General features: G+C 40.0%; 1 protein-coding gene across 1 annotated transcript; it reads right to left on the bottom strand.

The window, feature by feature from the left end:
- Positions 1 to 205: 205 nt before the first annotated feature.
- Positions 206 to 8,261, bottom strand: LOC138955541 (large ribosomal subunit protein eL18-like). Its single transcript, XM_070327131.1, has 6 exons — positions 8,104 to 8,261; positions 7,024 to 7,131; positions 6,456 to 6,554; positions 5,104 to 5,227; positions 671 to 737; positions 206 to 358 (listed from the first exon to the last, which is right to left on the bottom strand). Exons 2-6 carry the CDS (start codon positions 7,063 to 7,065, stop codon positions 283 to 285), a joined length of 408 nt encoding a protein of 135 aa, XP_070183232.1. The 5' UTR covers positions 7,066 to 7,131; positions 8,104 to 8,261; the 3' UTR covers positions 206 to 282.
- Between the last annotated feature and the right edge of the window lie 6,807 nt (positions 8,262 to 15,068).

Genomic DNA, 15,068 nt, shown 5'->3' with positions numbered 1-15,068 from the left:
GGAGCCTAAAAATTTACAGAATTCCGTAAATTTACGGAAGAATCCCATGTCTGATGGGGCAAACACGGTCAGTGGGCGTCTATCTGAGGTGCCTTATGTGCACGCACACACACACACACTCGCACGTTACAAGCCAGCTTAATTCATTTCTTACATACACACAAAAGAAACAGTTTCAGGTAAGAAAAACACAGCTCAATTGACATACATTGAACAGGTCTTTTATTTCCTGTACAGATGGGATTAGTCTGGCGACTAAACGCAGCGTGTCTGTGTAGTTCCTTAGTTCTTGTAGCCACGGCTCTTTCTGCGACCACGCGCCCTCTCGAATTTCCTTCCCTTGGAGCGCACAAACGGCCTGCAAATAAAGAGACAAAATACTGATCAAGCAACAGAAAACAAATGTCAGGAAAAACTGGAGCATGTCCTGTTGATCGGACTGAGTTTTGCCTCTTCAAAATTCTGATTTCACATAAACAGATTTTGTCCTCTCCTTTCATAGTCAGATCTAAACTTAGCATGAGCTCGACAGCAATTTAAATGTAGCAGCCAGCATTAGCATTCTCAGTGAACCTACATCTAGCATATTTGACCAGAGAAGAAAGGAAACACGTTATACAAAAGTAAGGATCCAGCTTTGTTTTTCTTCTAATAAAAAGTTGCTACTTACGCAGCATGGCTCTTGGGCACACCTGGGGCACCAAAGTGACGGTATGCCTGGCGAGACTTGCGGGAACCTGAAAATAAAGTCAGGAAATCAAACTTCAGGTCTACTGTTAACTATCCACCCCCCTCCAACGGATCTGTCAGTCAAGATCTACCTCACACAGATTCTACATTATTTTCAATAAAACATTCCCCTCAAGTTCATCAGCTTGTTTGACAAAAACAAACTTAACACAACTGACACCAACCACACTATCATATAGCCATGTAAAAGCAAAATAAACACGCCCACACATTTACTATAGAAAAAAAATAGAAAAAGGTAATTCAATGAGATCACTTGCTATTACAAGGGACACAACTCTCATCAGCAACCCAAAGACTAGACTCGCTGACAGAGTATACCGTGTCTTAGAAAAAAAACACCTGTTGAAAAAACGATCTAAAAGCGAAATCAACATGACCAAATGCATCAATCGAGCTTGTAGAAAGCAGACAATTTTTTTTTTTACTAAAAACATAGATGTGGCACCAAAAGACAAGACTTTGGTTCCCTCCGAGACTTTCATAGTTTTCCAACCATTATTCCAGGGATGTCAACAGACGTCGGACATCGATCATAGTCCAATTAACTGGCCTGATTCATATAGCCGCATGGCAGTCAGATGTCCTATCGTTTTGACCTGAACGTGGTCATTGTCCGATAAAAGTCCCATTCCCTTGGTTTATGTGTTGGTTAATTTTAGTCGACACAAATCCTCCAAAAATGGCCGAGCACTCTGGCATACAAGTGCACTGAAGTTGCATCGCCATCAATGTGTTTTGGGGAAGTTTGAAACCTTTTGTGGTATGCGCCATTTGGGTACACCTGTCAGCGCTTAGTCCGACTATAACGCCCCCGACTTGATGTTAAAGAAAAGGAATCTGGACACTCAAGCTGTTCATATGTTGGAACCTTTTAGCATCAAGACATTAATTTTCTTCAACAACCTCTGGCTGGCCCCTTTTTGCAATCTTCCTGCATTTCTGCTGTTCCTGCATTTAGTCTGTCCAGTTTGCAGTACGCTAAAGTTAGTATTCTGGGAGACAACTCCCACCGACAGTCTTCCCCAAGCTTTTTGCTTCAATTTGTGACAAATCTTGACAGTCTATTATGCCACCAAAAAAGTTGGTGGCATCTCTCACGTACACAGGATAAAAAGTTATGCCTAATCATTAAAACAAACAGTGACCCAGTAAATATACAAGACAATTTACGTGTGTGAAACTCGGTCGTGTGTGGGTACTTTTGGAAAAAATATGGATATGGCCAGAAAGACTTAATACCAATTTTAATATGTATTATTTTCATAACTGCCCATTGCTGTGAATATACTAAAATTATCGTAACTATGGAGGTGAACTTGCTTATTTGGGCAAGTTCATATTCACAATCTGTTTCGACAAAAACTGATGCCTGTTCCTCAGAGTTTATTAAGCCCTCGATGTTTCTTGTGCTGGCTGCAAGTTTCTAGGTAATTTCACATTCTTTGTGCGCATCGACCCGCAGTGTCTGCCTATGTCAGTGTAACGGAGTGCCGTAACACTACGATCACCTCGGGAGGCGAAGTGCAATCAAACAGGATTAAAAATGTTAGGGCTAAAAACTGTTATGCAAACCCGAAGGTTTCCATGAACATACAGACAATTCGGAAACCACCAGACCCCATCACAAACAGACTTCTACAATCCACTGGTGTTGACTTTTAAAGGCCAACAACTCGGGTGCAGAGTCTGCTGTGAAAGGAGCGGTAGCCTCCCCTGTCACAACATATTGTGACAGGGGAGGCTACCGCTCCTTTCACAGCAGACTCTGCACCCGAGTTGTTGGCCTTTAAGTCAACACCGGTTGATTGTGGAATTCTGTTTGTGATGGGGTCTGGTGGTTTCCGATTGTATGTTCATGGAAACCTTCGGGTTTGCATAACAGTTTTTATAGGGCTAAGAAATTAGCCCTAACATTTTCAATCCTGTTTGATTGCACTTCGCCTCCCGAGGTGATCGTAGTGTTACGGCACTCAGTTACATCTGGCGCTTGCGAGCAGGGATGGGACTCAGCATGATATGTTCAGGTAATGGCATAATATGACCACTGAACATTTTCGTGCTGTTCCCATTCTGCGAACTTGGGATGGACAGTGGTCCCCCGGTTCGGAACTTCGGGACGAAGTTCATTCAAACGGGGGCGATTGTGACAGGGGAGGCTACCGCTCCTTTCACAGCAGACTCTGCACCCGAGTTGTTGGCCTTTAAGTCAACATCGGTTGATTGTGGAATTCTGTTTGTGATGGGGTCTGGTGGTTTCCGATTGTCTGTATGTTCATGGAAACCTTCGGGTTTTCATAACAGTTTTTATAGGGCTAAGAAATTAGCCCTAACATTTTCAATCCTGTTTGATTGCACTTCGCCTCCCGAGGTGATCGTAGTGTTACGGCACTCGGTTACATCAAGATGGGACGATGCAGTAAAATGAACTTGACGGTATTTGTGGTGCGCGTAGATCTTGCCAGTATGTTGGGAAGCACACTTTGGGTGAAACTCATGTGCCCTGACCGATTTCTTCCGGTTGAAGCAAGCAACCACTGTGTATGGTGTATGGTTGTTTTGGCACAATGAAAAATATAAATGCCCGAGTTTCACTTTGTCTGGTGACATTCTGTCTTTTGTCATTTATTACGAGATTCAAAATGCCGCTAGTAACATGTTCTTCACTAAACTGGGTTAATCAAGACTAAGCGTCACATGACATGACATGCCACGCGACCTGCAATATGGGTGTGTCAAAATACTGCATCTGCTGTGGGATGCGCTAATGAAAAAACTAGTATAGGAATTTTTGTAGTCGTATTTTTACCACCTACCGTACAGATCGTATTTAAAAAAATTCCAGTGTACAAAATACCACGTAATCGTATGGGTGCCCAGGTCTGCATTAGTGTCTACAGCGCCACTTTTCAGTGCAGACATTGTTTTCCTGACCCATATCCCGACTGCCACACAGTGAGAAGCAAAAATGAATACAAGGACTCGCAACAAAGAGGGACACTATTGCCTAAATGTTACTGGTTGTTTGAGCCTATCCCTTTTTGCTTGGCGCAACAGCTAGCACAGGCGACATTGATTTTGGAACTCAAATCTAACAATCCTGTTCCTACAGTATCAAAGTATGAGCAACGTTTATATGGATTTCCCTGGTAACAAACTATAACCACAGGATGACTTGCCGTTGGGCATCCCCTTTAACACTTTCGTGACGGGATGCGACTATATTAGTAATAGCGCTGCAACGCCCACGGACGGGAAGCGACTATTTTAGTATTAGACATACAAGGTACACGACTCGTGATTGCTTCCCGGTTTTTGAAGCTTGCAGTAAATTGAGTTGTTTCCCTTGATACACGTGGTTTTCTCTTCCGGCTTGATCAAATTAGTGCAGATTTGCGTGGTGTTTTCGAACAAAAAAAATGAATCGAAGGCGAGCCTTGTCCCGGGAGGAGATTCTCCGGATGTTGGATCTTGAGGATCCTGTAGATCATGATACATCGTGTCGTTTTAGCCTCAAGAAAGCGATAATAGCAGTGATATTGAGGAAGAAACAGTCCCGTTGTTGCTAGAACGAGTCGGCAACTACACGTGGTTGGGGGTGATACTGCTAGACGAACATGTATCTCGGAATCGTGCAGGAGCTATGGGGGCGTGGCAGCACTGATAACAATGGATGGCTGGAGCCTTCAAATCCTTTTGGAATTGTTCATAGGTGTACAGTTGGTACTTTGTTGTGAAAATGTGACTTATATTCAATATGGATTACCTAGACATCATTTGGTGAGTGTTACAGTTTTGTTTCATTTGAGTCAGGATGCTGTGAGTGAATGCGTGATTTGCTTGTTTTTTTCTTTGTACTGTCTCCTTATTTCTGTGTACAATGTTAACAATATTTCAGCTAATTCATAGGTTTTACACCTTGTTTGGTTATAACATTATTTATAATACTTTCTGTTAAAAAATAACTTTTAAAAAAAGCAGTGGAAAATAAAACACACACAAAAAAACGTTAAAAAACACAAATTATCCCCCTTTCACCCCCCTTTGCTAAAACAAATCGCGTGACAAACTTATAAATAGCACGACTGAACTGGGCATCCATTTTTGAATTAGTACACAAAATTTGGTGGTGATTGGACTTAATTCAAGCTTGCTAGACAGATTTCTTTACAGTTACTGATTTTTGGGAAGTTTCTTGGTGGCAAGCTTGGGCAGGCAGGACGTTAACGCCGTGGCAGTGCTAGTCACAATAGTGTTAAGGCCATCAAGCGTATGAAATATATTGACTAAAACCGTACATTTACTATTGCACCTTGCCTTATAAAAAAATTTTTAAAAAAAAAGAAAACAAACCTTGAACCAGCACAGTGTTCTTTCCCTTAGGTGCACGCAGGGCAAGCTGGTCGAAGGTGATCAACTCTCCTCCAGCCTTCAGGATGCGGGCACGAGCACCCTCTGTCACACGCAGGGCACACACCTACCACCAAAACATGGATGAGTGTATCGAATGGACATTAAAGTCACAATAACATTTTTTATACTACAAAATAACAGAACAAAGTAATGAACGCAGACACCTGTTTCACATCCTTAAAATATGAGTGCCATCATAGCTTTTGGCTGCAAATGCTGGGGCTATTCATATATCCCGCCAAAGATGGCGAAGAAATAAGCCTATAAGCCACAGTATATGACTTTGTACTAATTATAAAAAGACCTAAAAATAATGTACTCGCCTGTAAACGAAGGATATGGAATGAATAACAGCAACGTGTCAGACACACAATTAAAAAACCCAAATTATAACAGAAAGAAGAACCACAGATGTAACGAGTCACCAATCAAATCCATAGCCTCCCTTTCTCATCTTTCCACTTGTCGTGGTTGGTGAATCATCAAACTGTACTTCTTTTTGTTCTATTGTCTGTCTTCTTTTCTCTACTATGTTTTTTTTTTAAAATTGTATGCCTGAAGAAGACCCAAGGGTTGAAACGTTGCCGTTATTCATCCTGCATTCTTTGTTCACACGTAAGTACATTATTTGTTTGTATTTTTATTTCTTGCTCTCAGGCAAAATCACCATTGTTCTTCAGCTTTCTACTAACAGACAGTTTTCACATCCATGTGACTTTCAAATACTTTTCCAATCTGAAAACTTCATACTACTAGTACTACCTGTAATTGTTTTTTAACTAGACAGATGCGGTTGGGTTCAAATCTGTGTTAATCACTTATTCAGTTATTGGACGGGTTGTGTTCAAATCACACTGTAGAACACCATTATTCATGAGCTTGTGTCTATGCATAGGATGGAATACCTACGACATTTAAAAAAAAAAAATGCATTCACACAAGCGAAGTTCCCCTCTCTAAAATCAAGAGGAAAACATCTGAACAGCTAAAATTGAACGTTTGCATTCAGGGCACAGAAAAATCAATTCTCTATACAAAGAATGAATGTTTTTGTTCACTTAACTTGTGTAACACTAACAATGATGCATGACATGCTAAACATTATAGGTGCCATTTGACTATAAACTGCCCAAAACCTGCCTTGATCTTTCCAGCAAGTAATGCAACACGAAAAAGTCATGTTTCAATAACTGTTTAGCGCTTTACCATCAAACTTTCTGAATGTTGATATGACACTACTCCTTACATTAGATTACTTAACCTTGAACAGAGGGAAAGAACCTAGTACCAACCTTCAGCTTTGGGATTTTGTGAATACGAACATCATCGGTGATCGTGCCTACCACCACAGCCGTCTTTCCATCACGTCCCTGCTTCTTCATCAAGCGGGCCTGAAGACAATTTCCTCACACTTAGTACCATACAACATATTGGACACTGATGAGGACTAAAATATATTGGACATAGATGAGGACAACATCCAGAAATAAACGAAAACACTGTAATTTACATTGCAAAAACTCTTGCTCGAGACTAACATCTCCTAAATCATTGCCTTGTTTGTCTTTCCTTGAAGTGGCTAACCATTTTGTCAGATAAGTTTTGTCTAATTTGTGTTTGTCTGTGCACAAAGACCACTGGGTCGATATATCTGTGAATGTAACTTTTGGTCAATAATTAAACGTTCCAACAACATACCGTTCTTGTTTTTATACTGAATTTTGGATCGTTTGCCGTCTATTTGTTTTTGGATTTTAATCTGCTTCATGGTATTGCTCACCATCAAAACATGCGATGTTGCATTCAGCATGCACTATACACATTGAAGCCACACAGAGGAACACACACACAAACACTCACAAGTTTCGACAGGGCCAGAGGTGGGCGGTTGGTCTTGCTCATGAACAGCCTCCTCAATATGATCTTGTTGAACTTGGCATTAGTACGGCGTGCCAAGAATCTGTACAGCTGCAACAAAATGATCATGTCAAAATCAAATCCTGCAGCATAATAGTATTGATACAGACTCAAATCACATCCAAATCCATTCAATCAGACTGAACAAAATCTCCTGCCTATCACTGTATCAGTATCAAATTCAAAACAAAAAAATATGTATGGGTCACCTTAACACAAGCAGAAGTTGTTTAAAATTACTTGAACTGAAGAAAGCAGTAAGATAATTACTGTCAGCAAACAAAATTGATAAGCACGTGCATACATTACAACACATAAGGCCTAAACAAAAAATAGGTGTGGTTACGGTAACCCGACCTACCCTATTTTTAGGGGCCGATCCTATAACTTTTTATTACATTTGTCAAAACAAAAAAACAAAAAACAAAAACGAGTGCAAAAAACGCAATGAAAGCGAAAGCGCCCGTGTCGCACACTTATTTCCCTGTCAAGTAGGTTTAATTTGTACACATTAGAAAAAAAAGTTTAAAAAAAAAAAAGTGATTGCCTACCTACCTACCCTATTTTTTTTGGCTATGTTACCGTAACCACACCTATTTTTTATTTTTTTTTGCCTAACTGGAAGTCCTGACAAATGTCATATATAATATAGGCCTAATGCATTGCTCAGTTTTCAAATCCTGCTCGTAGGCTCATTGTGCTGATGCAAAGTAGACCTACTTGAACTATATCAATACCACAGGCTTATTACAGGTATCAGCATATCAAAATTATGTAGTTTTTACAGAGAAATTCATTGCCATAGGTCTAACATACCCAGTTTTGTTGATCTTTTCACCATTTCGCCAGCAACTCGTAAATTGCATTTGTCAACTATCACACGAACACATGTATGACAGTTTTCATGAGGTTTTGTCCACTACCTTAAAATTCCTGAAGTGGGGATCTGTCTGGTGTCTACTTTTAGGTGGACTTTCGTTGCAGAAACGTACAGCCTAAATGCAAACTTTACAAAAAGCTTACCTTCACCAGCAGACGCAAGTAAATATCTTGCGACTTGGGCTCCGTACGCCGGACCTTTCGGTCGTTCTTGTGACAAATATCGATGCCCTGAAAACATATAAAAAGCTTAAAACAATATTCTGTTGAATAATTGTAGTACTACCAGTTTATAGTAAAAGGAAAGTACAACGATGAGTGTTGATTTAATAAGGTGTTTCTCATGCGGGTACCCACCATTTTGGACACAAGCAGGAAAAGGAAGTCACACTGTGGACATGCGCATTACAACCAAGAAAGACTAGTCTCTTGGAACAAGGGAGGTAAGCCATGACAAGAAGTCAAATAAAATGCGGCCGTCGAATTTTGCAATGAAGTCTCACATGCCCCTTATGGCTTTGCCGTGAGGGCGTAAAGCTTACATTTCTCTCCCTCTGCAAATAAACTCATTTGAAAGAAATCTGACTCCTTGGATAATTAAACGTCAAACATTCTGTACCAACGAAACAGAATATTTTAAAATAAAGTATACTTACGAATAAGTAACGAATAAGCCGGTTCGGGAGAAAAAAAAACATTGGAAAATGAAATAAAGCAATAGAAATTGCTAAAAATATTCTCCAGGGGGGGGGGGGGGGAGATTGCCTGTTCCAATAATTTTAGTGAGGGTTTGAGTTTTTGTTTGTGTTTGTTGCTTTGTCTGTTTATTTGTTTGTGTGTGTTTTGTTGTTGTGAATGACTTTGATTGTGTTGCCTGTTTTGTTGTGTGTATCTTTTCTGTACGTGTTATGAACTATGTGTATTGGCGTCTTGTATAGAATACGAATACGAATACGAAAGTTTAATTGCCATAGGCCATCGGCCCCTTGCAATGGGGATATCACACATCACGCGCAACGAAGGCACTGTACAAAAAACAAACGGGTGGAAAACCGAACCCGGAATTAGTATCCACTTGGTCACATCCAAGTCGACAGTGTCTTTAGTCTGAGACTGTTCCGTTTTAATAAGATATTGTTCGATACCGATCGCGGTTTGTCAGTCACAACTCAAATATGAATCGGTGTTCCCACGAGCTTCGTGAAAAGTCAGTCTGGCATGGCACGCAGGTAGCATTGTACCAATGCAGACAGGACCTGGAGATCTGCAGTCAAATGGTCGATTTCTTCTCGAAAGGTGTTGCGGTCGACTTGGGGCAGGCGCCGGATAGTTGGGGGCATGTCATCCTCTTGTTGGTGCGACGTGGTCTCGGCTGTTTCACAGTCATATGTCAGAACGTAGTCGTCTCCCCTTGCAATCAGCTGTTTCTTGCCACCTTTTCTTTCACAGTCTTGTATAGAGAGAGAGAGAGAGAGAGAGAGAGAGAGAGAGAGTATAGGCTGTCATCGCCCTTTGCAAACGTCAAACCCGCCGTGGCAAATCAGTGTTACATTTATTTATCGAGCACTATATACTGACGAGTAGTTCACTAAACCGGCAACACGAGAATGCTCAGTGTACCCTGCTTTTCATTTGTCCAGTTTCAACAGCCGGTGTTGATTACTTGCACAATTAAGAACCGTGTCAACATAAACACAACTGAATCACGGCAACTGAGCAGTGACATGACCAAACCGTCTGATTCGGCAGTACTGAACTACTCAGTGATGTTCTACGCGGCAGACGATATCAGCGTGGGACCCTGTGTGCATGTGTGTGTGTGTGTGTCATGTGGTGGGTCAGTGTTAGCCTGTGTTAGTGTGTGTGTGTGTGTGTGTGTGTCAGCCTGTCAAGTGTGTGTCACATTCAGCCGTGTCACGTGTCACACTGAGTGTGCCGTGTGCCGTTGTGTGTCAGTGACGGTGCCCGGCGGTGTCAGTTGGCCGGAGTCAGTCAGTCACGGTCAGTGTGTGTTATGTTATCATGTTATGTTAAAATCCAAAAACAGATAGACTCAGTGCCAACGTTCCAAAATTCAGAATCAGTAAAAAAACAAGAATGGTAGGTAATTGGAACGTTTATTATTGACGAAACAAAACTTACATTAATATATAGTACGTGTGGCTACTCCAGTCCGCATGCAACCGGCAATGCTACATCGCGGCCGGCATTTTCACGCAAACCACACGGCGCGGCCACACGGTCTTGAGATAAGTTCATTATCTGTTTCATAACTTGTGTCTGTCTGCCGGTCTGCCTACTTCAAAGACTGACTGACCTTTGGGTCCACGTACTAAGTAGGCTACATGTAACGTTTCCGGCAATTAACAAACGTTCCACTGAGGCTGATGGGGTCTATGTCGACCAAAAGAGTGGGATTCCCTGTAGGTGGAGTTCCTGGAGAGGGATTCCCTGTATACAGGGAATACCACAGGAGTTCCTGTAGTGTGTCGCTGATATCGCTGAAAGTCACGTGATGCTTGGCGACATCGGTAGAATTTGATGTTTTTCAATCTTTTTATATTTAGTCAAGTTTTGACTAAATATTTTAACATCGAGGGGGAATCGAAACGAGGGTCGTGGTGTATGTGTGTGTGTATGTGTGTGTGTATGTGTGTGTGTGTGTGTGTGTGTGTGTGCGTGCGTGCGTGTAGAGCGATTCAGACCAAACTACTGGACCGATCTTTATGAAATTTGACATGAGAGTTCCTGGGATTGATACCCCCATACGTTTTTTTTCATTTTTTTGATAAATGTCTTTGATGACGTCATATCCGGCTTTTCGTGAAAGTTGAGGCGGCACTGTCACGCCCTCATTTTTCAACCAAATTGGTTGAAATTTTGGTCAAGTAATCTTCGACAAAGCCCGGACTTCGGTATTGCATTTCAGCTTGGTGGCTTAAAAATTAATTAATGACTTTGGTCATTAAAAATCTGAAAATTGTAAAAAAAATATTTCTTTTATAAAACGATCCAAATTTACGTTTATCTTATTTTCCATCATTTGCTGATTCCAAAAACATATAAATATGTTATATTCGGATTAAAAACAAGCTCTGAAAATTAAATATATAAAAATTATTATCAAAATTAAATTGTCGAAATCAATTTAAAAACACTTTCATCTTATTCCTTGTCGGTTCCTGATTCCAAAAACATATAGATATGATATGTTTGGATTAAAAACACGCTCAGAAAGTTAACAAGTCGCGTAAGGCGAAAATACAATATTTAGTCAAGTAGCTGTCGAACTCACAGAATGAAACTGAACGCAACGCAACGCAGCAAGACCGTATACTCGTAGCATCGTCACTCCACCGCCTGTGGCAAAGGCAGTGCACGTGGAATTGACAAGAAGAGCGGGGTAGTGGTTACGCTATGCTGCATAGCACGCTTTTCTGTACCTCTCTTCGTTTTAACTTTCTGAGCGTGTTTTTAATCCAAACATATCATATCTATATATTTTTGGAATCAGGAACCGACAAGGAATAAGATGAAAGTGTTTTTAAATTGATTTCGAAAAAAAAATTTTGATAATAATTTTTATATATTTAATTTTCAGAGCTTGTTTTTAATCCGAATATAACATATTTATATGTTTTTGGAATCAGCAAATGATGGAGAATAAGATAAACGTAAATTTGGATCGTTTTATAAATTTTTATTTTTTTTTACAATTTTCAGATTTTTAATGACCAAAGTCATTAATTAATTTTTAAGCCACCAAGCTGAAATGCAATACCGAACCCCGGGCTTCGTCGAAGAGTACTTGACCAAACTTTCAACCAATTTGGTTGAAAAATGAGGGCGTGACAGTGCCGCCTCAACTTTCACGAAAAGCCGGATATGACGTCATCAAAGACATTTATCAAAAAATGAAAAAAACGTTCGGGGATTTCATACCCAGGAACTCTCATGTCAAATTTCATAAAGATCGGTCCAGTAGTTTAGTCTGAATCGCTCTACACACACACACACACACACACGCACGCACACACACACATACGCACATACACCACGACCCTCGTTTCGATTCCCCCTCGATGTTAAAATATTTAGTCAAAACTTGACTAAATATAAAAACGAAGAGAGGTACAGAAAAGCGTGCTATCCTTCTTAGCGCAACTACTACCCCGCTCTTCTTGTCAATTTCACTGCCTTTGCCATGAGCGGTGGACTGACGATGCTACGAGTATACGGTCTTGCTGAAAAATGGCATTGCGTTCAGTTTCATTCTGTGAGTTCGACAGCTACTTGACTAAATATTGTATTTTCGCCTTACGCGACTTGTTTAATATTTCTTAGAAATTCGAGTATGGTTTGCAAGTTTTATTGAAAAACTCCACCCTGTGGGATTCCCTGTAGGCCTATACAGGGAATCCCCCTCCAGGAACTCCACCTACAGGGAATCCCACTCTTTTGGTCGACATAGACCCCATCAGCTCCACTGAGTGACCTACCATTCTTGTTTTTTGGGGTTATGTTATAAGATAAGATAAGAGGCAGATGTCTAAGGCCGCGAGGCCTATATCTGATCTTTTGACCAGTACTATTGCATGACTATCCCAGTTATGTAATGTTATGCTACGTTATGTTATGTAACGTTACCTAAACAACGAAGTGACTGTGGTAAGATTAACAAGTCGCGTAAGGCGAAAATACAATATTTAGTCAAGTAGCTGCCATTTTTCAGCAAGACCGTATACTCGTATCATCGTCAGTCCACCGCTCATGGCAAAGGCAGTGAAATTGACAAGAAGAGCGGGGTAGTAGTTGCGCTAAGAAGGATAGCACGCTTTTCTGTACCTCTCTTTGTTTTAACTTTCTGAGCGTGTTTTTAATCCAAACATATCATATCTATATGTTTTTGGAATCAGGAACCGACAAGGAATAAGATGAAAGTGTTTTTAAATTGATTTGGACAATTTAATTTTGATAATAATTTTTATATATTTAATTTTCAGAGCTTGTTTTTAATCCGAATATAACATATTTATATGTTTTTGGAATCAGCAAATGATGGAGAATAAGATAAACGTAAATTTGGATCGTTTTAGACATTTTTATTTTTTTTTACAATTTTCCGATTTTTAATGACCAAAGTCATTAATTAATTTTTAAGCCACCAAGCTGAAATGCAATACCGAACCCCGGGCTTCGTCGAAGATTACTTGACCAAAATTTCAACCAATTTGGTTGAAAAATGAGGGCGTGACAGTGCCGCCTCAACTTTCACGAAAAGCCGGATATGACGTCATCAAAGACATTTATCAAAAAAATGAAAAAAACGTTCGGGGATTTCATACCCAGGAACTCTCATGTCAAATTTCATAAAGATCGGTCCAGTAGTTTAGTCTGAATCGCTCTACACACACACACACACACACACACACACACACAGACACACACACACACACACACACACACACGCACATACACCACGACACTCGTTTCGATTCCCCCTCGATGTTAAAATATTTAGTCAAAACTTGACTAAATATAACAAAGTTAAAAAAACAAAAGAACAAAGGAACAACTGAGGAACTTTGTATCGGTGACTGAGTACAGTAGTCCGGCCTTTGTTTTTTTTAACTATGATGTAACGTTACGTTACGCTACGTTACGTTACGTCACGTAACGGTACGGTACGTTACGTCAATATGTTATGTTTTCTTTGTTTGTTTGTGTGTTTGTTGTTGCTTTTTATATTTAGTCAAGTTTTGACTAAATATTTTAACATCGAGGGGGAATCGAAACGAGGGTCGTGGTGTATGTGTGTCTGTGCGTGTGTGTGTGTGTGTGTGTAGAGCGATTCAGACTAAACTACTGGACCGATCTTTATGAAATTTGACATGAGAGTTCCTGGGTATGAAATCCCCGAACGTTTTTTTCATTTTTTGGATAAATGTCTTTGATGACGTCATATCCGGCTTTTCGTGAAAGTTGAGGCGGCACTGTCACGCCCTCATTTTTCAACCAAATTGGTTGAAATTTTGGTCAAGTAATCTTCGACGAAGCCCGGGGTTCGGTATTGCATTTCAGCTTGGTGGCTTAAAAATTAATTAATGACTTTGGTCATTAAAAATCTGAAAATTGTAAAAAAAAATAAAAATTTATAAAACGATCCAAATTTACGTTTATCTTATTCTCCATCATTTGCTGATTCCAAAAACATATAAATATGTTATATTCGGATTAAAAACAAGCTCTGAAAATTAAATATATTAAAATTATTATCAAATTTTTTTTTTCGAAATCGTTTTAAAAACACTTTCATCTTATTCCTTGTCGGTTCCTGATTCCAAAAACATATAGATATGATATGTTTGGATTAAAAACACGCTCAGAAAGTTAAAACGAAGAGAGGTACAGAAAAGCGTGCTATGCAGCATAGCGTAACCACTACCCCGCTCTTCTTGTCAATTTCACTGCCTATGCCGTGAGCGGTGGACCACGAGTATACGGTCTTGCTGCGTTGCATTGCGTTCAGTTTCATTCTGTGAGTTCGACAGCTACTTGACTAAATATTGTATTTTCGCCTTACGCGACTTGTTATATTTAGTCAAGTTTTGACTAAATATTTTAACATCGAGGGGGAATCGAAACGAGGGTCGTGGTGTATGTGCGTGTGTGTGTGCGTGCGTGTGTGCGTGTGTGTGTGTGTGTGTAGAGCGATTCAGACTAAACTACTGGACCGATCTTTATGAAATTTGACATGAAGAGTTCCTGGGTATGAAATCCCCGAACGTTTTTTTCATTTTTTGGATAAATGTCTTTGATGACGTCATATCCGGCTTTTCGTGAAAGTTGAGGCGGCACTGTCACGCCCTCATTTTTCAACCAAATTGGTTGAAATTTTGGTCAAGTAATCTTCGACGAAGCCCGGGGTTCGGTATTGCATTTCAGCTTGGTGGCTTAAAAATTAATTAATGACTTTGGTCATTAAAAATCTGAAAATTGTAAAAAAAAATAAAAATTTATAAAACGATCCAAATTTACGTTTATCTTATTCTCCATCATTTGCTGATTCCAAAAACATATAAATATGTTATATTCGGATTAAAAACAAG

This window comes from Littorina saxatilis, linkage group LG2 (genome assembly GCF_037325665.1).
Source record: "Littorina saxatilis isolate snail1 linkage group LG2, US_GU_Lsax_2.0, whole genome shotgun sequence".
NCBI classification, from domain to species: Eukaryota; Metazoa; Mollusca; class Gastropoda; order Littorinimorpha; family Littorinidae; genus Littorina; species Littorina saxatilis.
This window is presented reverse-complemented; position numbering and strand designations above follow the sequence as displayed.

Coding starts and splice junctions, on each gene's coding strand:
- LOC138955541 (XM_070327131.1), bottom strand. CDS start 7,065: ATGAGCAAGACCAACCGCCCACCTCTGGCCCTGTCGAAACTT. Junction 5,228..6,455: donor ACAAAATCCCAAAGCTGAAG/GTTGGTACTAGG, acceptor TTTTGGTGGTAG/GTGTGTGCCCTGCGTGTGAC. Junction 359..670: donor GTGCCCAAGAGCCATGCTGC/GTAAGTAGCAAC, acceptor CTTTATTTGCAG/GCCGTTTGTGCGCTCCAAGG.